General features: G+C 49.2%; 1 protein-coding gene across 4 annotated transcripts in view; it reads right to left on the bottom strand.

Annotated features, from left to right (window-relative positions):
- Nucleotides 1–23,514, bottom strand: part of NF2 (NF2, moesin-ezrin-radixin like (MERLIN) tumor suppressor) — a 103,348-nt gene that overhangs the window by 30,320 nt on the left and 49,514 nt on the right. For 2 of the 4 annotated variants that reach the window (XM_028711254.2, XM_028711256.2), the window contains exons 8-14: nt 21,794–21,928; nt 18,365–18,439; nt 15,599–15,712; nt 12,039–12,161; nt 10,346–10,563; nt 7,976–8,081; nt 175–302 (exon numbers count right to left, since the gene is read on the bottom strand). In XM_028711254.2, coding sequence (XP_028567087.1) covers nt 175–302; nt 7,976–8,081; nt 10,346–10,563; nt 12,039–12,161; nt 15,599–15,712; nt 18,365–18,439; nt 21,794–21,928 — 899 coding nt within the window. Of the gene's footprint in view, nt 1–174; nt 306–7,975; nt 8,082–10,345; nt 10,564–12,038; nt 12,162–15,598; nt 15,713–18,364; nt 18,440–21,793; nt 21,929–23,514 lie in introns of all 4 variants that reach the window. The other 2 variants (XM_028711255.2, XM_028711253.2) reach the window with 1 other exon arrangement.

Raw genomic sequence — 23,514 nt, forward strand, 5'->3', positions numbered from 1 at the left:
CTGTAGACAATATTGAGCTAGATCAAAGCATGGTCTGATATGATCTCGGTCAGCTTCCTATGCTTTTAAGTTAAATGTCACATTGAAAGAAAGAAGGGTGGGTGGAATCTGCATTGTGCCCATGCAGCGCCACGAGACTATGAGTTACCACAGCCAAGAAGGAGAACAACGCACTTCTCTTTCTCTATCTCCATGGACAACCTCTTCATGTCGGTATCCTTGAAGTCAAAGGAGAGGCTTTCGCTGATGAGGTTGAAGGTTGGCATGTCAGCAGGGAGCGCCGTTGAGCCTGAGTTCATCGGCTGCTAAAGGCAAAGCAGAGATTAATCACCCACTGCAGGTTGCTATTATTATCAGTCAAAAATGTATATGCCGCTTGATGCAGAGATTTGCATTTTAATTTTGATGGTATTTCATGTTGTAATGCTGTCCTCTATCCTGAATTAGAAGAGCATGAGAAGAAGCTTGCTGGATCAGGGCCAAAGGCCCATTTAGTCCAGCCACATGTTCTCACAGTGCCCAACCAGATGCTCCAAAGGGAAGACCAGAAGCAGGATCCGAGCACAAGAACACTCTCCCCTCATTCAGAAGCATTGCTGCCTCTGGCCATGCAGACAGAGCATAGCCATTGTGGCTAGGAGCCATTATATGATACAGGGATACGGATATACTTTAATAGCGTAATACAGTGGTACCTCTGGATGCAATCGGGATCCATTCCAGAGCCCCGTTCGCATCCTGAAGCGAACGTAAGACGCATCTGTGCGTGCCACGTTTCGCCGCTTCCGCGCATGCACATGACGTCATTTTGAGCGTCTGCGCATGTGCGAGCGACAGAACCCGGAAGTAACGGGCTCCGTTACTTCTGGGTCGCTGCGGAGCACAACCCGAAAATATTTAAGCTGAAGTGTATTCATCCCGAGGTATGACTGTATCTCAATATAATTTAGGCAACTGAGCAGGCTACAAGTATAAAAACCAAGTACGCCAACGTTAAAAAATAAAAGCATCCAGAATCAAAACAGACAATGAAACAATCCCATTGTAACATTAACATATAAACATGCAATGCAACAACCACATTAAATCAACACAGCAATTAAAACAAGGAGGCCCAGGTTGAGGTCAACAGTAGTTGCCTGCCCATAATGTTTCCTAGCAGGACAGGTGAGAGCAAAGAGGCACCTGGGTAACAAGATATACTTACCAGCAGGTGCCTGGACGCTTTATAGACATACTGGCCCCATCAGTAACCAGCTGTGATCTTGCATCTAATTTAATGCCAATAAGAAAGTACAGTTGGTCTCACTGCAGGAAACACACTTAACCCCTTTGTTTTTTTCACAGGTTGCTGGACGTGGCTTTACTCCAGCAAGTTTTTTTGCACAGATCACAATTCCTGTAGCACGAGTCTGATTGCTCTCTGATTCTGACTGCTATGTCTGGGGTTGGGCTAGCGATGGGGTGGTTTTATTTGTCTTCCTGCGGCTTGTGGATTGGCTCGTCTCTGAATCCCCGTGGAGCAATTTTGCTCTGCCCGTGTCTTCTGCAAAGCACATCGTGTCTTGGGGTTGTGTGGGCAGCTAGGAGTGGGAGATGAGTGGCGGATAGATGATCCTGCCTCGTGGCATGACCAGGTAGGCCTTTTGTGCCTCTCAATGCCGCAAGCCTGTGAATCTGACATTTATTCAGTGCCGGGGATGTGTGATAGAAACCCACACTACAAATTGGTCAGAGCAGCGGAGCTGATAACCATAACTCTTCCGGACAGCTGATGCCAAGAAGAAGGGCTTCAGGCTGAATGGATTTTACAACTCACTTGAAAAGCCTCAGAGATCAACGTCAAGCACAATTGTTTAGACCACAGGTCCTGGCTGAAATGTGGATGCCGGAGAAAAAGAACAATGTGTACAAAAGCCAATGAAGCCTGTTGCAGTGATGCAAAGTGCCTTCCAACCAGTTATTAACCTTCCCTTGCTTTTCCCGGGTGTGAGTCTGTGTGCTACTGTGTCCTAATGACGGAGGCACCAGATATCTAAAAGGCCACCTCCTTCCCTGCAGATCCTCTAAGTTTGTAAAGATTGGAAGTACGTAAGAACATAAAAAGGGCCTGCTGGATTAGTCAAGTCCCACATCCTGTTTCCACAGTGGCCAACCAGATGCCTGTGGGAAACACCTACTTTGCAGTGGCTGCAGGCCTACCTGGATGGTCATTTCCAGAGGGTGATGCCTGGGGAATGTTGTTCGTCCCCATGGAGCCTTCAACGTGGGGGGTTGCCCAGGGTTCAATTTTATCCCCTATGCTACTCAACATCTACATGAAACCACTGAGTGGGGTCAGCAATATGCCGATGGCACATAGCTTTGCTATTCCTTTACATCTGCAGGTGTGGCAGAGGATGTGCTGGACCGATGTCTTGCCTCAGTAATGGACTGGATGAGAGCCAACAAGTTGAAGCTCAATCCAGGTTTCAGGCAGGGGATATTCCCAGTCCTGCCTGGAGATTAAACCAGGGACTCTCTGCACCTGAGCTACAGATGGTTCCCTAGACCAGATGGATGGCAGGTGTCCCTCTCTTGATGCAGTCGTACCATCTCTGAAGGAGTAGGTATGTAGCTTGCGTGTACTTCTGGGTCCACTGCTGTTGCTTGAGACTCCAGGGGTCTCGGCAACATGGAGAGCCTTCCATCAGCTTTGGCTCGTGGCCCAGCTGCACCCCTATCTAAACAGGGATAACCTGTTGTTGCTGTTTAGTCATTTAGTCGTGTCCGACTCTTCGTGACCCCATGGACCAGAGCACGCCAGGCACCTCTGTCCTCCACTACCTCCTGCAGTTTGGTCAAACTCATGCTGGTAACCTCGAAAACACTATCCAACCATCTCGTCCTCTGTCGCCCCCTTCTCCTTGTGCCCTCCATCTTTCCCAGCATCAGTGTCTTCTCCAGGGAGTCTTCTCTTCTCATGAGGTGGCCAAAGTATTGGAGCCTCAGCTTCAGGATCTGTCCTTCCAGTGAGCACTCAGGGCTGATTTCCTTCAGAATGGAGAGGTTTGATCTTCTTGCAGTCCATGGGACTCTCAAGAGTCTCCTCCAGCACCATAATTCAAAAGCATCAATTCTTCGGCAATCAGCCTTCTTTATGGTCCAGCTATCACTTCCATACATCACTACTGGGAAAACCATGGCTTTAACTATACGGACCTTTGTTGGCAAGGTGACGTCTCTACTTCTCAAGATGCTGTCTAGGCCTGTCATTGCCCTTCTCCCAAGAAGCAGGCGTCTTTTAATTTTAATTAAATTTTAATTTAATTTTAAGTTAGGGATAACCTAACATAATAATAATAATAATAATAATAATAATAATAATAATAATAATAATGGCTTTATTATTTATACCCCGCCTATCTGGCTGGGTTTCCCCAGCCACTCTGGGTGACTTACAGCACATCTAAAAAATCTTCTGTCATCTTTGCTCTGGTAACCTCTAGGTTAGATTACTGCAACATGCTCTTCTTGTGTTTCCCTCTTGAACTAAAGTGTTAGGGATTTAACCACTGATATGTCTTCTAATGCTCCAGCCTCCAGTTGCAAGCAGCAGGCAGTCTCACCCCGTAATAAGTAACTTTACTCCATGGTAGATATCCTAGCTTGAACCAACACAGCTACCCCTCAGTAAGCATCTTGCCTGCTCATTGCTCTCCTGCTAGTTTTTGCATCCCTATCTACTGAAAATTCACAAGACAACCCTAGGGAAAGCAAGGGACAATGAGAGGAACAGCACCCGAACTGCATTGATTCTGAAATATTCTTGTTCCCCACCTGTGAGAATCATTTCCTTTCAGAGCAAATAAGTCGGCATTCTAAGCATTCCCACGGGCCACGAGTGAAAGAGGATTGTGTCAGGCCCCTTTAAGAGATCCTCGGGAGAGATAGCAGCGGGCTGTATTTTTCAAAAAGGAGAAGCGCTTCTCTTATGAAACATTTCTGGGATTGATGCAGCTGGAGGGGTGGAGCCAAACTGCCGCTGTCTTACAATCTTCCTCTTAATTATACTTCGGTTCCAGGGGCAAAAATATACTCGCAATGCCTGCTGATTAGCTCCCAATGAAAACCTGGGGCGCATGCATGATAAGGAAGCCTTGTTTTGTTTTGCAGAGTTTAGTCAAGGACAAACTGGCCTGATGCTCATCGTGCGACTGACAGTCCTCCCAAACCAGGATGCTTTGAACACTGGAATGTTTTGCATCTCACCTTCGCAATGAATGAACTCTAGGGCCTGAGGACTCCAGGTAAAATAGTCTTTCTCCCTCTCTCAGCACACTCTCTCAATTCATAATAACATAAGGCTTAGCAACTGCATACAGCATTTCAAAGGTTCAGAGTGCACTGCAAACCTTACTACATATGTGACAGCACTGGAAAGAAACCAATGTTTTAGTGTGGCCCCACCAACACTTTGGAACTCTCTGCCTATTGACATCAGGCAGGTGCCCTCACTGTGATCTTTTCAGTGCCTTCTCAAAACATTGTTTTTGATTAGGCAAGCCTATCCAGAAATGTACCAGCCAAGGTGATGGTTAGAGCAGCTCAGGTTAGTCTTTCCCAACATGGTGCCCTCCAAAGATTTTGGTCTACAACTCCTGCAAGCCCCACTGGCTTAAAAGAACAGTGAATTCTTAGGAAGGAGGGAGAGAGAAAGAAAGAGAGAGAGAGAGAGAGAGAGAGAGAGAGAGAGAGAGAGAGAGAGAGAGAATGGAAGTTCCATACCAGGAGTGGCCCTCCTGATGTTGTTGCACTACAACTCCCATCTCCCCTCACCATTGCCCACGCTCACTGGGACTGATGGGAGTTGGAGTCCAGCAACATTAGGAGGGTCAAAGGTTTCCCAGCCACACTCTGCAGCAACCTTCACTGACCTGGTGCCCTACAGGTGTTTTGAACAACAATTCCCATCAGCCCCAGCCAGCACAGGTAGCCCAAAACATCTGGAGGGCACCAGGTTGGTGAAGTCTGAACCACAGGGTTGTTGTGAAGATTACGGAGAGAAACAATGAATCTTTAAGAGGGGGCAGGTGATTGTGACGAATGCTGTTGCTTCTGTCACCATAAACCAGTCTTTCAGAGATCAGTCCTTCTTCAAACTTATTACAGTCCTTGCATCTCCATCCATCCTCCTGGTTTCTCCATTCAGCCCCTTCTGCCTTTGGGGGGATTGGGCCATAGCTCAGTGTTACAGCATCTGCTCTGCATGCAGAAAGTCCCAAATTCAATCCCCAGCATCTCCAGGTAGGTACGGGAATGTTAGCTGCTGAAACTCTGAAGAGCTGATGCCATACAATGTTGACAGTACTAAGCTAGATGGAGCGATTAAGTCTGACTTGGTCTAAAGACAGCTTCCTATGTTCCCCATGCCAGACTGGATCAGGCCAGTGGCCTATCTAGTCCAGCGTTCTGTTCCCACAGTGGGCAACCAGGTCGCCTAGGGGGAGCCCAAAATCTGGACCCAGGCGCAAGAGAACCCTTTCCTCCAGTGGGCAACCAGCAACTGCTATTCAGAAGCAATACAAGCCATGCTTGTAGCCTCCAATAGCCCTATCCTCCATGAATTTGTCTAATGCTCTTTTCAAAGCATCTAAGTTGCTGGCCATTGCTACATCTTCTGGGATGTATCTTTCCGTATCTTGAGTGTGCACTCAAGAAGTGAAGAAGTGCTTTGTCTGTCCTGGATTGCAATCGCCCACAAGCGCAATCGCTGGCACCAGACCCATTTAAAGTCAGGGGCTCTTGTAGGGGAAAGCCAGACAGGCTGAGAGTGTTTGTTCCGAAGATTGTCTCTGACAGAACACCCGAGCAACCGGTGTTTCAACTCAAGGGGCCTCTGGCTAGAAATGGCAGGCTCATTTCGGCACTGCAGCCAGTGCTCTTAAAAGCTTCTGAACGTTAGCAGACAGCCTCAGAGAACTTGGGGGGGGGGGGGAGCGGGGAGCCATTAAATCCAAGCCACCTTTGTTCTGCTTGTTTAAACACTCACTCAGGGTGATGCAGTATCGAAGACAAATTGGGACGGCGAGAGAGCCTGGGTAAAACGGATGTAAAAGAAACCTGTTTGTGGGGTTTATTTGTGACAGCGCAGAACACAACTTGCACACCCTTCTCTGTGCAACAGGAGTGAACAATTCAGCGCTGGGGGCGCTGGAAACTTCCCGGAGCTCTAAATTAAATGCTGGTTGTGCGTGTATGTGAGCAACTGCATCATTTGAATCCCCTCAATTGCGATGGACACTATCAAGCAGCACTTCACACGCTTCTGCCATGGCATTATAAATATGTATTTGCCTTCTGTGTTGCTGTTAGCAGGCTGCTGGCAGGAGTCTTCCCAGGTAAGGCATGAGCCCGCACCCTAGACTTGGCCATCCCAATGAGGGGGTGCAAGACCTGCTGATTCCTGGGGTTGGGGTGCTGTGGTGAAGGACATAGCTCAGGGGAGAAGAGCACCTGCTTTGCATGCAGAAAGCCCCGGGTTCAATCCCCAACGGATGCAGGAATAGGTGGGAATGTGCTACATCATAAATCCTGGCAATGTGCTGCCAGTCAGTGTTGACAATACTGAACTAGATGGACCAACAGTCTGACTGCAGCTTCCTGGGTTTGTAACAGTTCCGCATGGCTTTTCTACGGATCCAGGGGTAGCGTAGTCACTTGCCCAATGGGACTCCCCCCCCTGCCCACCCCAAATCTGCCCTGGAGGTTTGGGGAACCCCTATCAGATATTTAGGGGGTTGCAGAGGGGGTGCCTTTGTGGAATTAGAAATCCTTGCACTAGGGGGGATGCATTACTTAGCGCTACTTTGGGCGCAGTCCTTTAACTTTTATCTTATTCTTCAAGTTGCCCCTTGTCCCTCTCTCCAACTTAACAGCTTCTGGGACTGGGATGTTCTCTGTTGCATTGCGCTGCTCTTTGCTCTATCGAATCCAAGCCCTGGCACAGTGCTTGCTACAAACAAAGCGAAATAAATGGGACACCAGAACCGCAGAGGGCGACACGGAAGCTCAGTGCCGCTCCGTAACGGCAAGTTCTGTCGGTTAACAAATGTGGGCGTTTAACAAAAGCCCAGTGTTTTGCTCCTCATAAAAAAGTCTGCGGCCTTCCAGTTTAATTGGAGGTCTTGTTATTTTTCTGCCAAGGGTGATAATGACAAAGGGATTAAAGGAGCCGGCCATGTGCTGAAAACTCCGGGAACAGATGCCCAAATTACTCTGAGCTGAAAACTGGCTGATTATGATCACCAAACACACAGCAGGTCGTCTTGTAGGAGCCCCGACAATGAGGAAGAATCCCCAAAGCGTCCCCTGCCAACTTTTTTTTTTTAAAGGAAGAATTTTATAGCCTTTGATTTGAAACCTGGAAATCCAGACACTGAAGCGGAACCCCTGATCATCACGGCTTTCATTTTTAAAATGAATACAATTTCTAGACCTCATAGAAAACTGGAGCGACAAGCTTTGAGCAGTTTCGGCTAAAAGTAACATCAGAACATATGGCTTTGGATGATGATGATGATGATTTCTATACTGCACTTCATCCCAGGATCACAGGGTGGTTTACAATATAAAGAAACAAAAATGCATAACATGGTAACAAACAAAAGCAACAACCCGCCTGCTACACACACAGAGTTTAAAAGGCCATAGATTGTTTAAATAGCCTGGGAGAAGAGGAATGTTTTTGCCTGGTGCCTAAAGATATGTAATGAAGGTACCAGGCGAGCCTCCCTGGGGAGAGCATCCCACAAAAGGGGAGCTACTGCAGAAAAGCAGAAAATTGTATATAAAGCCAGCAAAGGAACAGCTCTGCTCAGCTTGCCTAATTTCAATGCTGGGCTTCGGGTTGCAGATCTCAGAGGATGCCCAGGGGCAAGCAGCACAGAGTCACCAGGGGCAAAATGCTGCCCCTATGTATAAAACGTTTTCTTACTGTGTAAGACGACTTGCTGGTTATTTCCAATAGCTTCTGCTTGGCTCTTCTCTCAGAGTCTCGAGCTTCCTGGAGGTCCTGCTTGAGCTGATCGGCCTCCTTTGCCCTGCACACAATACGAAAGAGGAGGTCAAGGGCCTAAACGAGGCAGTGGTGGGCCAAATCCAACACCCTACCCTAGCCTTTGCCACCTTGGCAATGTTTCCACAGTTCTCTCCAGATGATCTGGACTCCAATTCCCATCATCCCCAGGCAGCACAGCCATTTTGGACTACAACTCCCATCAACCCCCAGCCACCATGCTGGGAGCTGAAGTCCAAAATGGCTGTGCTGCCTGGGGATGATGGGAATTGCAGTCCAAATCGTCTGGATGGCACCCAGATGGCAAAGGCTGCCTCTACCCACAATGCTCTCCTTCCCCAAATGGCAGGAAACGGCAGCGCTTCATCCGTCTTGACTGTTGTCCAGGGAAGGAGAAATGAAATGAGTGGGTGAGGGAGTAGGGAGAGAAAAACTGGTTTTTCACTGTTGTCCAGACAGGTTCTGCTTCCCACCCCCCAGCAGCAGAAGCTTCTATCTTCTAAAATGTAGGCTGCAGAACTTTTTGCCCTCCAGATGTTGCTGGACAACAATTCCCACCAGTTCTAACCACTGGCCATGGTGGCTGAGGCTGATGGGAAATGGAGTCCAACAGCACCCAGAGGGCCAGAAGTTCTCCCAGCCTTGTTCTACACACTAATCTCATGCCACTAAGGGTGGTTTGGACCACCCATCTAAGGAAAGACAAGCACCACTGAATTACGGCATTGGAGGTTTCAAGAACCACTGCCTACCCCTCATCCTCGACAGGTTCCTCTGAAGCGGTTGAGGGGGTGGGGTGGGGGGAAAGAGGAGAGAGAAAATAAGTAATCAGCTCTTCTGAACAATATCCGGCGTTGATATTTTTGGCAAGCGGGGCGAAGGTATAAAGGAAGGAGAAAGTTACCAAGCGGGCAAAGACAGAATCCCAGACACAGGAGTGGGGGAAAGTAGTAGTTCAGAATGAAATTAAGGCTATTGTTAATTCACCCACTAATTAATGCAATTTATGACAAAAGCCCTTGGCAGCGGCCCTTGTATGCCCAGAGGACCACGGAGACGGAGGCCTGGCGTGCGGTAGGAGCCTCGTGATTGGCCAGGAGAGGAGGGGGAGATCTGGAGCGAGATATTGGGACAAGGGAGGGGGAGAGTAATGAATTTGGTGTTTTAATATCTAGAGGCGAAAAACTTAATTAATGGCATCTGAGTGCTTTGGAGACGGCAGCGTGGCGGTTCTTGAGCAGCTGAAGACCCAGTGGGGGCCCAGGCCCGAGGGCTTGGCAGGATGGTGAATGCTCAGCCGAAGTGTGTGCGTGGCAATGGGGGAAACTAGGGGTTGCAGTGGGGCCAGGGTGTGTGTGAAAAGGATGGGATCACAACACGCCATCCCAGGGAAATCAAGGAGTTCATCTGTACTGAACTGGTTTATCAGAGGCATCTCATTGAACTTTGTCTAGTGCTTCAGATCATTCCATGCTCATTGGCCATGCCCACACCTGAAGGACCAGGTGAATAGCCTGGGAGTCATTTTGGACTCACAGCAGTCCATAGAGGTGTAGGTTAATTCCAGGGTGGCTGCTCCATCTGGTACGCCAGCTGAGAACTTACCTGTCCTGCCAGGGTGGTGCATGCTCTGGTTATCTCTCACTTGGACTACTGCAACGCGCTCTACAAGGGGCTACCTTTGAAGGTGACCCAGAAACTACAACTAATCCACAACGCGGCAGCTAGACAGGTGGCTGGAGCGGCCGCTAGGAAGGTATAACACCGGTCCTGAAAGACCTACTTTGGCTCCCAGTACGTTTCATGGTGCTGACCTGTAAAGCCCTAAATGGCCCTGTATACCTGAAGGAGTGTCTCCACCCTCATCATTCAGCCCCGACACCGAGATCCAAATCCAAGGATCTTCTGGCTGTTCCCAAACTGCGAGAAATGAGGTTATTGGAAACCAGGCAGAGGGCCTTCTTGGTAGTGGCTCCCTCCCTGTGGAACACCCACCCATCAGATGTCAAGGAAATAAACAACTATCTGACTTTTAGAAGACATATGATGGCAGCCCTTTTTAGGGAAGTTTTTAGTGTCTGGTGCTTTACTGTGTTTTTAATATTCTGTTGGGAGCTGCCCAGACTGGCCGGAGAAACCCAGTCAGATGGGTGGGGTACAAATAATAAAATTAGTAGTAGTAGTAGCAGCAGCAGCCTTTAACTTTGTGCTACACTGGACACAAACCAATGCCAACAAAAACAAGGAATGAAATGCTGCAAAGCCCCCAAGCTTCCCTCCCCGCCAGACCTTCGCTCCGACTCTTCCGCCATCTTCAGCGCCAGCATCTCTGCCTCCAGCACCTTCTGCTCCATCAGCCGTTTCTCCTCCTCGGTCCGGATGGCCGTGGCTTTGATCCGCTGCATCTCCTGCTCTGCCTCGGCGGCTTTCTGAGCCAGGAGCTTCGCTTCCTCTTCCGTGATCTGAGCTTTCTCGGCCAGCAAGTCGGCCGTCTCTTCGGATCTCATCTGAGCAAGAAGGGTGGAGAATGACACACAAGGGGCTCTGACACAGCGGCGATTTGCCACTGGTGAGGCTAGAAGCCATGATGGCTATGCTCTGCCTCCACAGCTGGAGGCAGCACTGTTTCTGAATACCAGTTGCTGGAAAGCGCAGGGGGTGAGAAGGCTCTTGACCTCCAAATCCTGCTAGCAGGTTTCTCACTGGGACATCTGGCTGGCCACTGTAAGAACAGGATGCTGGACTAAGGTGAGCCACTGGCTTGATCCAACAGCCTCATCTGATGTTCTTATGGTCTGTGGTCAAAAGTCTTCCTAACAGATGGGCAATGAAAACGACCCATGTCACCCCTCACAGCTGCAAAGAGGCTCATATTGGAAGGATAAATGCCCGCTTTGTACTACTCGGGGGCCTGAAGATCTCACTGCCCTTTCTGCAATTGGAGCTGGAGCTTATCACAGTAAATCTCATTTGGATACCTAAGAACACAAGGAGAGCCTGCTGGATCAGGCCAAGGGCCCATCTAGTCCAGCATCCTGTTATCAGTGGCCAACCAGATGCCTATGAGAAGCCCACAAGCAGGATCTTATCACACTCCCCTCCTGCAGTTTCCAGCAACTGGTATTCAGAAGCATTACTGCTTCCAACAGTAAATGGAGAACATAGCCATCCTGGCTAGTAGACGGCAATAGTTGTCTTCTCCGTCAATTTGTCCAGTCCTCTTTTAAAGCCATCTAAGGGTGATGACCTTCAGTGTCTCCTGAGGGAGGGAGTTCCACAGTTTAACTAGGGGTGAATTTTTTTTTTCTTTTCCCCTGTTTGGATTTAGAAGGAAAACCAGCTCAAATGGGCTGGTGACCACAGGAGCAATTTAAACTTATCCTGCTGTGGGTGGCACAATTGCCTTTGCCAGCTTAGTGCCCTCCACATGGGGCTGATGGGAGTTGTAGTCCAATGAGAGTGGTGAAGGCTCCCTACTGCACCATCAGAGTCCACTTTCCCAACACTGTGGTGACCAGCTGCCCCATCCTTTGCTTCTGAAACCTGGATGATGTGGGACCTTCTGCATGCAAAGCAGATGCTCTACCCCTGAGCTACTGCCCCTCGCCTAAAAATAAACCAAGTTTCTAGTCCTTATGCTTCTTAAAAAAAGAAGAGCTAAACAGGAAGTTGTCTTATACTGAACCAGACTATCATCTACACTGATTGACAGAGGCTCTCCAGGGTTTCACTTATAGGAGACAGGTATTGAACCTGCAACCTCCTGCATGCAAAACAGGTGTTCGATCACCAAGCCACCACTCCTTCCCCAAACGAGTAAGCTTGATGTTGCAGAGTCTGAATACAGGTGAATGGAGCATCTACTCTGACTGGTAAGGAGAAGTCTTGCTGAGGAGTGGGGTCTTGCTTCTACCATGCATGTCTTGTTAACGGGATCATGCCATTGCAGTGGGCAGCTAGTCATCCCTGCAGAGAGACTTACCAAGGCTTCGTTAGCCATCGTCGCCTCATCTTTCAACTGCAGCAGCCTCCTCTCCAACTCGTCCCTCGTCCGCTCTGCCTCTTCTCGCATCTGCTTCTCTCGAGCTAAACGCTGGCGTTCCATCTTGGGGGGTGGGGAGAGGCAGGGTGGGGAAGTGAGGACGGCAGAAAATAGTACATAAGCAACCAAGGCATGCAGATCGTAGGCATTCTGCACCGAACAGAAATCCAATTTATTAGGGCCGTGCGGCAGAATTCAGACATCTGCTCACCACAATCAATTCCACTTCCGCAATCCAGGTTTACAAAGCAATTTAGATGCTTTGTTAAAGAGCAGGGAGATTTCGAGGCACAGGGTTTGCTGCCAGGCTGCTGGTAGACACTTTGGAAGAGGCCGGCATGGAGGTTCTCAGTGGACTCCCTGCTCTCTGCACCTTCAGATTTAGGAGCCCTCCCTCAGCAATTAATTTTTTCCCTTCTTGCTCTTCATTATCCTCTGAAAATTTTGAAACATTTCCCCGCTCTAGGTAAACAACACATTTAACCTCTGTTGGCCATATCTTGGTCTCTGAGCGGTGTGCAGGAAGGTTAAGAGAGACAAAATCAGTTAAAAACTAGCCATAGAAGTCAGAAAAATGGCTAGAGATGCCTGCAGAAATTTAAAAAGTTATGCACTAGGTGCTGGAAATTCAGTGGTGACTGGGCCTGCCTGAGGGGATGCAACAGAATTGAGCCCACAATGCTCTAGTGGATTTGAGCCATGCATCCAAGTAACAATGACCTCAGTGGTCACACATTGATGTAAAGAGCCAGGCAGTTCTCATGGTACCCTTGGCCAAAGTTGCTAAGGGCCTTGCAAATGCATACAAGACCCTGGAATCTGAACCGGTAGTATATGGGTAGACTGTGCAACCTTTAAAACACTGGTGCTCTGTGCGGGAGTTAGTCTGTCCTCGCCAGCAGTCCAGCTGCAGCATTCTGCACCAAGAGGAGCATCCAAACCAGTCCCAAGGGGAGCACCCAATTTTTTTTTTTAAAAAGCCTTTATTGCGCTGGGTGACACTCCCTGAGACAAAACACGTTTCCCTCCTCCTAGAACTCAGGATGCATCCCCCATTTTCCTTTCGACACATTCGGTTTTTTACAGCTCAAGTTGACCTGGGTGCAAGGCAGCCAACCCAGAGAGACTATCATCGCTGCCCATGGAACTAAGCCAAGAGCCGTAACATCACTGACACAGGCAAATCCAAGACAAGTACTTTTAACCTAACCTTCCCGTAAGCTGAGTGTCCCCTGGCACACGGAGGCACTTGGCCGCTGCCGCCTAACCGCTTCCCCAGAAGTGGCAATCTATATTCCGAGCAGCACCGCGCAGATTAGCTGTGTGGGTTTCAGCAAGTAGAAAAGGTCTACAAGCAGAAAACCATGATTCATACAATCCAATTTGCTGATATGTGCTCATTGGCTCCATGCTGCGGCCTGAGATGCGGCGCGTCTGCTGGCTGGGCTGACCCGCAGCGGATAAAAGGAGGCCAGGCTCGGAATTAGCATGCAGGCGGCATGCGGCGGAAGAGCAGCTCGCATTCCATCACCATCTAATTAGGACACGGCTCCCCCTCCCTCCCACAACCGCAGCCAACCTCCCCAAGACACAGCAAACATACGAGCGCCACGACCGAGAAATAGGTTTACAGAGCAGCAGGGGAGAGGATGGACAGCATTTAAAGATCGTATGCCCGCAGAGTGGACACCGTTTTTCTGGCCCGGTAGTTTGGGCACTGGCAGCTGCAAGGATGCGCTGCTGCAATGCACTCTATGTGGGGCTTCCCCAGCGATTGACCCAGAAACTGCAGTCAGCGCAAGATGCTGCAGCGTGGTTGCTGGCGGGAGGGAGACCGCGTCAGCGCAGAACACCTCTGCTCAGAGATCCGCACAGGTTGCCCATTTCTTACAGGGCCACGTTCAAGGTGCTACCATTGGTATACAAAGCCCTTGAAGGCTTGGGACCAGTTTACTCCTGGGATTGCCTTGCCCCAGTGGGATCCCAAAGTGGGCAGGACTAGCTGGAGCCGCTCTGAGATGTAAGAGGGTGGGCAGGGGGCTTGCTGGAGGTGTAACTGACTCTCAGGCTTTGAAAAGCTGGCAACATTGGATCACGCTCATCAATATTGTTGAATTAAGCTAATTAGTTTGAGTTGAGTTTTAAATAATTGGGCAACTAAGCATTTGCATTTGGAATATCAGGGCCAGTATACGTGAAGGAGCGTCTCCACCCCCATCGTTCAGCCCAGACACTGAGGTCCAGCGCCGAGGGCCTTCTGGAGGTTCCCTCACTGCGAGAAGTGAGGTTACAGGGAACCAGGCAGAGGGCCATCTCGATAGTGGCCTGCCCTGTGGAACGCCTTCCCATCAGATGTCAAGGAAATAAACAACTATCTGACTTTTAGAAGACATCTGAAGGCAGTCCTGTTTAGGGAAGTTTTTAATGTTTGAAGTTTTATTGTGTTTTTAATATTCTGTTGGGAGCTGTCCAGAGTGGCTGGGGAAACCCAGCCAGATGGGGAGGGTATAAATAAATTATTATTATTATTATTATTATTATTATTATTATTATTATTATTATTATTTGCAATTAACTCTTAGTGTTTATTTCTGTGCTGCAGGGGGTTGAACTAGATCACCCTTCCATCTCTACAATGCTATGATTCTATGGAATTTTATTGTGTTATTATCTTCCTTAGTGGGTTGTGAAAACCGCTATTCTGAATAATGCATTTTATAAGGTAGGGTAGAGGGCAGTGGGGTGACTTTATGGTACCAAGAGAGCTGTGACCCCAAAATGTTGGGGAACCACTGCCTTACCCCAACCCAAACACACTGATCTGTGGAACTGGCCGCGTTACAGGTTCCACATAATGCCTGTTCCGCATTTGTAATAACACAATCTTAGTGCGGCGACATCTACACTTTGGAACTCCCTGCCTGTTGACATCAGGCAGGCACCTTTGCTGTACTCTTTGAGAGAATGCATAAGCCAGTTGCTGCTATCTCTATGCACAAGAGGCTGCCCAATCTGTTGTACAACAAGCTTCCACTAGCACAGCTGTAGCACTGGATCCCTCTGTTATGCAACTTTAAAACTGCCCTGCCCTGAGTTTCCAGAAATCTGCAAAATTTGCCTGGGATTGTCAGCTCTCGCCCGCGAGTGCCGAACGTTCGCAGCAATGCCGACGTTGCAGCAGTTTCCTCTGAAGAGATCCCAAGTGAACAATTCAAATACAGTGGTACCTCGGGTTAAGTACTTAATTCGTTCCGGAGGTCCGTACTTAACCTGAAACTGTTCTTAACCTGAAGCACCACTTTAGCTAATGGGGCCTCCTGCTGTCGCCGCGGCACTGGAGCACGATTTCTGTTCTCATCCTGAAGCAAAGTTCTTAACCTGAAGCACTATTTCTTGGTTAGCGGAGGCTGTAATCTGAAGCGTATGTAACCTGAACTGTATGTAACCCGAGGTACCACTGTAGTTGTTAAGAAAGGAACAGGACCCTCCCTTTCTCTGACCTGTTTCCTGGCCTTCTCCTCCCGGGCCTGGGCTTTCATCTGCTGGACTTCCAGGGAGTCTGCTTTCCTCCTCCTCATGAACAGGTCGTGGTTTCCAATGCACAGCTGCAGGATCTGGTCCAGCCAATAAGAAGAGGAGAAGAGGATGGCAAGTTTGTGTTCATGCCACCAAGCATTTGAAAGCAAAACACTTTTGTCCTCTACCCCACCTTGTTGCACAGAACTGCATGCCAACCCCACCATGTTGAGACATGCCACAGCCATCAATAATGCCAAGGGAGAACTGTTTCTGGTGACTTCCGTGTAGCAACTGTAATGTCTAGATCAGACTCACGTGACCATCATAGGAAGCTGCCTTATACCGAATCGGACCATTGGGGCATCTAGCACAGCTTTGTTTACATCAGGAGTGGTGATGCTGTGGTCCTTTAGATGTTGTTGGATCACAACTCCTGTCATTCCTGACTATTGCCTATGCTGGCTGAGGCTGATGGGAGCCCACAGTCCAATGATATCTGAAAGACCACAGCTTCCCCCATTCCATAGTCTACACTGGCTGGCTGTCTTTCCTGACCCTACCTAGAGATGCTAAGGATCAAACCTGAGACTCTGCCAATGAAAAGAAATTCTTCCCAATGAAAAGAAAAGGAAGATTCTAGTCCTCATGATTCTAAATAAATGGTAAATAGTAACCTGGTAACCTGCCTTGTGCCATTAGACTGCTGGTGCGTTTAGCTCAGTGTTTTGGCCAGCTTGTGAAACACAAATGGGACTACAATCCCAAAAGCAAAACAAACATTTAAAACAATATACAACAATGGATTTAAAGTTTAAAATGTGATAGGCGTATAAACACATAAAAACTTTAAGATAAACTTCTGTAGAGAAATGACCCAGTCACCCGTGGATCCGAGTTTGGGAATTTTCTTAACAAACTAGTTTGAATCGGGGGATGGTCTGCGCCTACAGATCTGTGTGCAGAATCTGGCGACCATCCGGGTCGTCTTGTGATCTTTGCCTAACAGGAGAAGATCGTATTTTTGCTTTTCTGGGAGGTCAGCAAACCTCACCAGCAGGGGGTCAATGGTATGTATCTCTACGTGCCTCATCATAAAAAGGACATCTAAAAAATATGTGTTCAGAGCTTCCTATATCCCCCCAATGGGCAGGCGCAAAGTCTCTGGACATATGGGGCTTTTTTAAACGATCCTTCCAAGACTGGCGAGGGCCGAGCTTTGCTCAGTGTTTTATTGCTTCTTTTGTTACTTATCCTTGGTATTTTATTCCAATTCAAATTGCAGTACAATAAAATGCAAAATGAGAAAGAGAGTCAGTGGTGGCATAGTGGTTAAGGGTGCTGCACTAGGACCTGGGAGACCAGGGTTCAAATCCCTGGCTTAGCCATGAAGCCCGTTGGGTGAACTTGGGCCATTCCCTTTCAGCCTAATCTACCTCGCAGGGTAGATGTGAGGATAAGGTGGGGAGGAAGAGAACCATGCAGGCCGCCTTGAGCTTATTGGAGGGAAGGTGGGGATTTAAGTATAAAAATGCAATTAAAAAACAGTATGACTATTTAGTGCAATGGATGTGCCATCTCCCATCTTCAGCCAACTCCCATCGGCCCCAACATGGCATGGCTGCACTGGCTGGGGTAGTTGAGATTTGTAGTCCAGAACATCTGTAGGGCATCACGTTGATGCAGACGGACTGGCAGCAGTTCTCCAATAAATAATAAACACATGAGTGGGTTGGAAATTAGCTGTCTCTATAAGGCAGACCGATCCTTGAAGCTCAGAAAAAACTCTGGGTGAAAAGGGGGAATGGAGACGAACCCCCTTTATACATGGCTCTTGAATGGGGATCAGCGGGAGGAGTTGGGAGGAAAAACAATGGAGGCCCTGAGCACAGTGTTTGACCACAGAGCTTGCAGTTTCCCCAGCGCTCCAAGAGACCAATTTTCCAAGCAGAATGTGCCAGCTATTCAGACAAAGCCAGGCCTCTGCTGCTGCTGTTGCAGCAACAATGGCGGGCTTGTTCCCAGCCTTTCATGCAAGAGAAAGAGTCACTCACAAAACCATCGAGAAGCTTGCTTCTACTATCCACTTTCTCTCTCTCCACACCCACCCTGAGATTAAGAGTCTCATGCTATATATATATATATATACATATATATATATATATATATATATATACACATATATATAATCAGAAGCCTGCCGCTACTATCCACTTCCTTCCCTTCCCTTCTTCCCTTCCCTCTTTCTTTCTTTCTTTCTTTCTTTCTTTCCTCTCTCTCTCTCTCTCTTTCTCCCCCCCCACACACACCCTGAGATTAAGAGTCTCATGCGCTCTCTCTCTCTCTCTATAAATAGGGCCATATAGCTTATTACTGTCTACACTGACTGGCAGTGGCTCTCCAGAGTTTCAGACAGGGCATCTCTTCCAGCCCTTACCTGGAGATGCCTTTGGGGACTGAACCAGGGACCTTCTGCATGCCAAGCAGCATCATGCAGCTGGGCTGAGACTGGTGGGAGTTGCATCCCATAACATCTGGAGGGCATCAGGCTCATGCAGATGGGCTGGCACCGGCTCTCTCTAGGTCTGCAGTGCCTTTGTGCCTTTCCCGCTCCCCAGAGCCATCATCTGTTTCATCTCCTGCACACCAGCATTTCGCACAGCCCGGGGTCCCTTTGCCTTGGAAGGATGCCTGGCTGCTCAGCAGAGAGGCTGCCACAATGCAACTCTTGCATCCTCCTTCAGACTTACCAGCTTATTCACACGCAGCTTTGAAGAGTTGAATTTGAAGACGTCGATCTTTTTGTCCAGAGGCTTTATCGTAAACTGCGAGGGAGGAAGAAGTTGTCAAAGAGTGGAGTGAAAATGAAATAGAGGAAGAGGGGTGCGCCCTGATAGCCCAGCCCAGTCTTATGCACATAGGAAAGGAGCGCCAGAATCTCTCTTATACCAAGTCAGAGCAGTGGTCCATCCAGCCCAGTACTGCCAACACTGACTGGCAGCAGCTCTCCTGAGTTTCAAGCAGGGAGCCTTTTCCCCAAGCCTACCTGGCACTGAACTTGGAAGAATCCTTTGCATGTAAAGCATATGCTATAGGCACTGAGCTATGGGTCAGAACCCCGGTCCATACTGAGTCAGAGCCTTGGATCAGTTTGGTTCAATATTGTTTACTCTGACTGGCAGGGAACATTCCTATCCCTAGGAAGAGATAGCTGGGACCTTCTGTGAAAAGTAGACCCTCCACCCTCTGAGCTACAGCCTTTCCTTTTAAAGGTGAATGCACCTTCAAGTTTTACTTTCCGGCTAGCTGACAACACAGAATCAGTCAAAGGACAATCACTCCCTCGGGTTGGGGAAGTTCAGTGTTCTCCAGCCATTTTCACACCCCACGAACCTAGATCCCACAGCAAAGCCAGTAAGCAAAGGAGAAAAGCGATGGAGGAGAAATCAAACAATGCCTAGAATCCAGCCAGTAGCCACTGCAGCAAAATTTGTGGCGGCCAATTTGAGAGATCTGTTCCTTCATCCTCCCCTCACTCGGAATACCCAGGTAAAGTGGAAATCAAGGCATTCTTTGCTCACAGGCTGCACTGAATAAAAAGTCTTATTTCTCAGTGCATGGAGAGAGAGAGAAAGAGTGCCAGCCTGTCTCTTTTCTTAGCAAAGAAGCGTGTTGGGTTATTTCTGTCAGGAGCTCGTCCTACACTCGAGTAGGACCCTGGCAGAGACACATGCCCGACTGGAATGTTCTCTTCCTCCTGGTCGATCGTTCAGGAGCTTCAAAAGCTTTCTTCAGCCCGAACATCACAGCGACCGATGCCAACAGACATCGGCACACTTAGGAATCTGCAGAGTCTTTGCAGTTCGCGTGACAGACCTCAACAACTCAGCATTTTGGCTAATCTACTTTATTTACATATAAACACACACGGAGCACTGCAACATGGCTCCCTCTCTCTCTAGCATCAGACAGCAAAGAGAAAAAGAACAAAGGACAATAGTCCCACTTCATGGAACACAGTAACACAAACATCCTGTCTCCGTCACTTCCCACTCTGTGGAATCAAAACATACACCATCATGCAACAGACAACAATCCCATGACTGCAATCACGGAGCAGGAATTCTAACAGTTTTGCCAGGTGAGTCGCCAGCCTGCCTAGAATGGGAAGCAGAGCTGCAGTGCTGTGTAGTGGTCAGAGTCTTGGACTAGAACCTGGGAGACCAGGGTTCAAATGCCGACTCGGCCGTAAAGGTCACTGTGCGACCTTGGGCCAGTGGCTGCTTCTGAGCCTAGCCTACCTCACAGGGTCGTCGTGGAGATTAAATGGGGGACAGGGGTGAACCAGAAAACCACCTTGAGCTCCTTGGGGGGTTGGAAGGTGGGATTTAAACACAATCAATAAACAAACCAAATAATAGGATGAAACAGCAGCATGGAGCCTCAGATCTCAACTCTGGCAGGGGGGGGAAATCCCTGAGGATTTGCTGCCAGCCACGAGGACCACTGCAGTCCCAGACGTGCGCTTGATAATAGACACACTAGATTAAACACCTCTGATGTTTCGGTACAGCTGTCCTGCGCCACTATTAAGCCCCGCTTACTATCGTGTCACATCTCGCTTGCGGCCGTCTTATTACGAGGATTATTGACGTGATAAAAGATGACAGATCCTTCCCTCGAGGGGCGGCTCTATTACAGGCTATTATGTTCCAGGCCCAGCAGACGAGGTCCTGGGCCTCTCAATTCCTGGTGGAATATTGTACAGTGTTATGGGAGGGAAGGGAGGGAAGGGAGGGGGAGAGACATAACTGATAAAACTTGTGTAAAGCCAGAAAAGGGAGCGGGGAAAAGGATCTCGCTAGAATGCTAACTGTAATAGGATTATGCATCCAAAACTGTAATTTTTTAAAAAAGAGTACATCATAAACTAATTGCTTCAAGCTTCAGCAATAATAACTGAAGTAGAACGCCTTAAGCTCTTGGCCCTCACCAGATAATGTTTAAATGTTATCAATCCTCCTTTTCCTGCCCGCCTCCCACTAAAAAAGAAAAAAGCCGCTGTTAATTACGTCTGCATTGCACTGTTTGCATCAGTCTTAAAAGAAAGAAAACTGCAGTCAACGTATTCCAGGACAGGGGAGCGATTAAAACCGGTGACTTTTTAAAGAACTGCAGAGTCCAGGAGGTTAAGGGATTCTCTGCAGTCCTGCTATATCGGGGATAGCCAGCATGGCGCAAGTCAGACGCTGTTGGACTACAACTCCCATCATCCCTGCCTCCTGGCCATATTGTCCAGGGTTGATGGGAGGCAAGGTGCAGCCACTCTAGCCATCCCTGTGCCAGACAGACCACAGTCAAAACGGCATTATTATTATTATTATTATTATTATTATTAGAATTTATATACACTGTATGTAGGTAAAGGTAAAGGACCCCTGGACAGTTAAGTCCAGTCAAAGGTGACTATGGGGTTGCGGTGCTCATCTTGCTTTCAGGCCGAGGGAGCCGGCGTTTGTCCACAGACAGCTTTCCAGGCCATGTGGCCAGCATGACTAAACCGATTCTGGAGCAACAGGACACCCTGACAGAAACCAGAGCACACAGAAACACCATTTACCTTCCCACCGCAGCAGTACCTATTTATCTACTTGCACTGGCGTGCTTTCAAACTACTAGGTTGGCAGGAGCTGAGACAGAGCAACAGGAGCTCACCCCGTCGCAGGGATTCAAACCGCTGACCTTCTGGATCAGCAAGCCCAAGAGGCTCAGTGGTTTAGACCACAGCGCCACCCGTGTACACTGTACATTTAATGAACTCTTTTAGTGCTTTAACAGCTGTTGGTTTGTTGTCTTTACATTCCACCTTTCTCCCTGCAAAGAGCTCAAGGTGGCAGATATGGATCTCCCCCTCCTCATTTAACCCCCACAGCAGCCCTGGGAGGCAGGTCAGGCTCAGAGATTGTGATAGGCCCAAGCTTCACATGGCCAAGTAGGGATTCGAACCTTGGTCTCCCAGGTGCTTGTCTGACCCTCTAACCACTTCCACTGCATGACTTCCCCTAAAGTATCCTGGGAACTGGCAGCAGGAAGGAATAGGTGAATGAGGCCGCTTTCTCAATTCAGCAAGCACTTGGACAGAGACACGGGGAGGGGGGGACAAGAGGGGTGTGCCTTACCTCCTTATCGCTGTAAGAGACGTTCCGAATCTCATTCCACGGAAATGAAATTTTGGGGGTCAGCCTGTTTTCCATATCATATATGTGCAGGCCCAAGGCATCCACGCCCAGCAGCAGCTCGGTTCCTTTCTTATTCTAAAGGAGAGAGAACATTGGATTTTTTTTAAGCGGAGCTTGCATAGCCATCTGTCATGGATCCTTTATTTTTTGAGATTGCTGCATTGCAAGGGGTTGGACTAGATGACAGTCAGGGTCCCTTCCAACTCTGCAATTCTACATTGTCTCAATTTGAAATGGCTCAGAGAATCTGACACATGAATCCCACCTAAGTCTATCCAACCATGGCCCAACAAGATTCTACAGCAGGGGTTGCCAATGCAGCACCCGTGGGTGCACATGCACACACAGAGGCTTTCCCTTGTGCCTACTGTTTCCCCTGGTCAAGTTGTCTCCCCCCCCCCAAAAAAAAATAGGACCATAGGTACTGATCAGACTATTGGTCCATCTGGCTCAGTATTGCCTCCGCTGCCTGGCCGTGGCTCTTCAGGGTTCCAGGCAGGAAATCTCTCCTAGATCTTCCAGGAGATGCCAGGCATTGAACCTGGGACTTTCTGCAGGTAAAGCAGACACTCTACCACTGAGCTCCAGCCCTTCGCTTAACACACACACAAAGCTGCCTTATATGAATTCAGAGCCTTGCTATAAGGCACCTTATGGGCTTTTGCACAAAAATGTAAAATGAAGCTGGATCGGAGACTGAAAAAATGTTGGTTTCTAGAAAGCAGAAGAGTTGGGTGCTATTATGGAGCAAGGGATTTGTAGAAGTCTATAAAGCTGATAAACAAAGAATCAGAAGTATTTTCTTTTCTTCCTTTTACAGTGGTACCCCGCAAGACGAACGCCTCGCAAGACGGAAAACCCGCTAGACGAAAGGGTTTTCCGTTTTGGAGGCGCTTCGCAAAACGAATTTCCCTATGAGCTTGCTTCGCAAGACGAAAGCCCATAGGGAAATCTCCGGGACAGCGGGGAAGCGCAGCGCGTCTTCCCCACTGTCCTCGGAACTCCTCCGAAGCCTGGCGGGGGGGGGGCGGAGGGAAATAAAGGGGAAAAAATTTATTCCCCCACTGCCAGGTGTGGGGCTGGAGCGGGGGAAGCCCGAGCTTCCCCCTCCCCCAGAACGGAACCCAGAGCCATGCCGAAGCTGCGCGCAGCTTTGGCATCGCTCTGGGAGCTTGCGGGGCTGGGGGAGGAGGAAGCCCTCCGCCAGCCTCCAAACCATGTCGGGAGACAGCGGGAAGGTGCGCTGCGCCTCTCCCGCTGTCCCCCGAGTTTGCGGGGCTGGCGACGGGGAGGAGCAGGCTTCTCCCCCCGCCAGCCTTCCAGCCAAGTCGGGGGGGAGCGGGAAGGGCGAGCTGCGCCTCTCCCGCTGTCCCCCGAGTTTGCGGGGCTGGCGACGGGGAGGAGCAGGCTTCTCCCCCCGCCAGCCTTCCAGCCAACTCGGGGGGCAGCGGGAAGGGCGAGCTGCGCCTCTCCCGCTGTCCCCCGAGTTTGCGGGGCTGGCGACGGGGAGGAGCAGGCTTCTCCCCCCGCCAGCCTTCCAGCCAAGTCGGGGGGCAGCGGGAAGGGCGAGCTGCGCCTCTCCCGCTGTCCCCCGAGTTTGCGGGGCTGGCGACGGGGAGGAGCAGGCTTCTCCCCCCCCCCCCGCCAGCCTCCAAACCATG

This window comes from Podarcis muralis, chromosome 16 (genome assembly GCF_964188315.1).
Source record: "Podarcis muralis chromosome 16, rPodMur119.hap1.1, whole genome shotgun sequence".
Classification (NCBI taxonomy): domain Eukaryota; kingdom Metazoa; phylum Chordata; class Lepidosauria; order Squamata; family Lacertidae; genus Podarcis; species Podarcis muralis.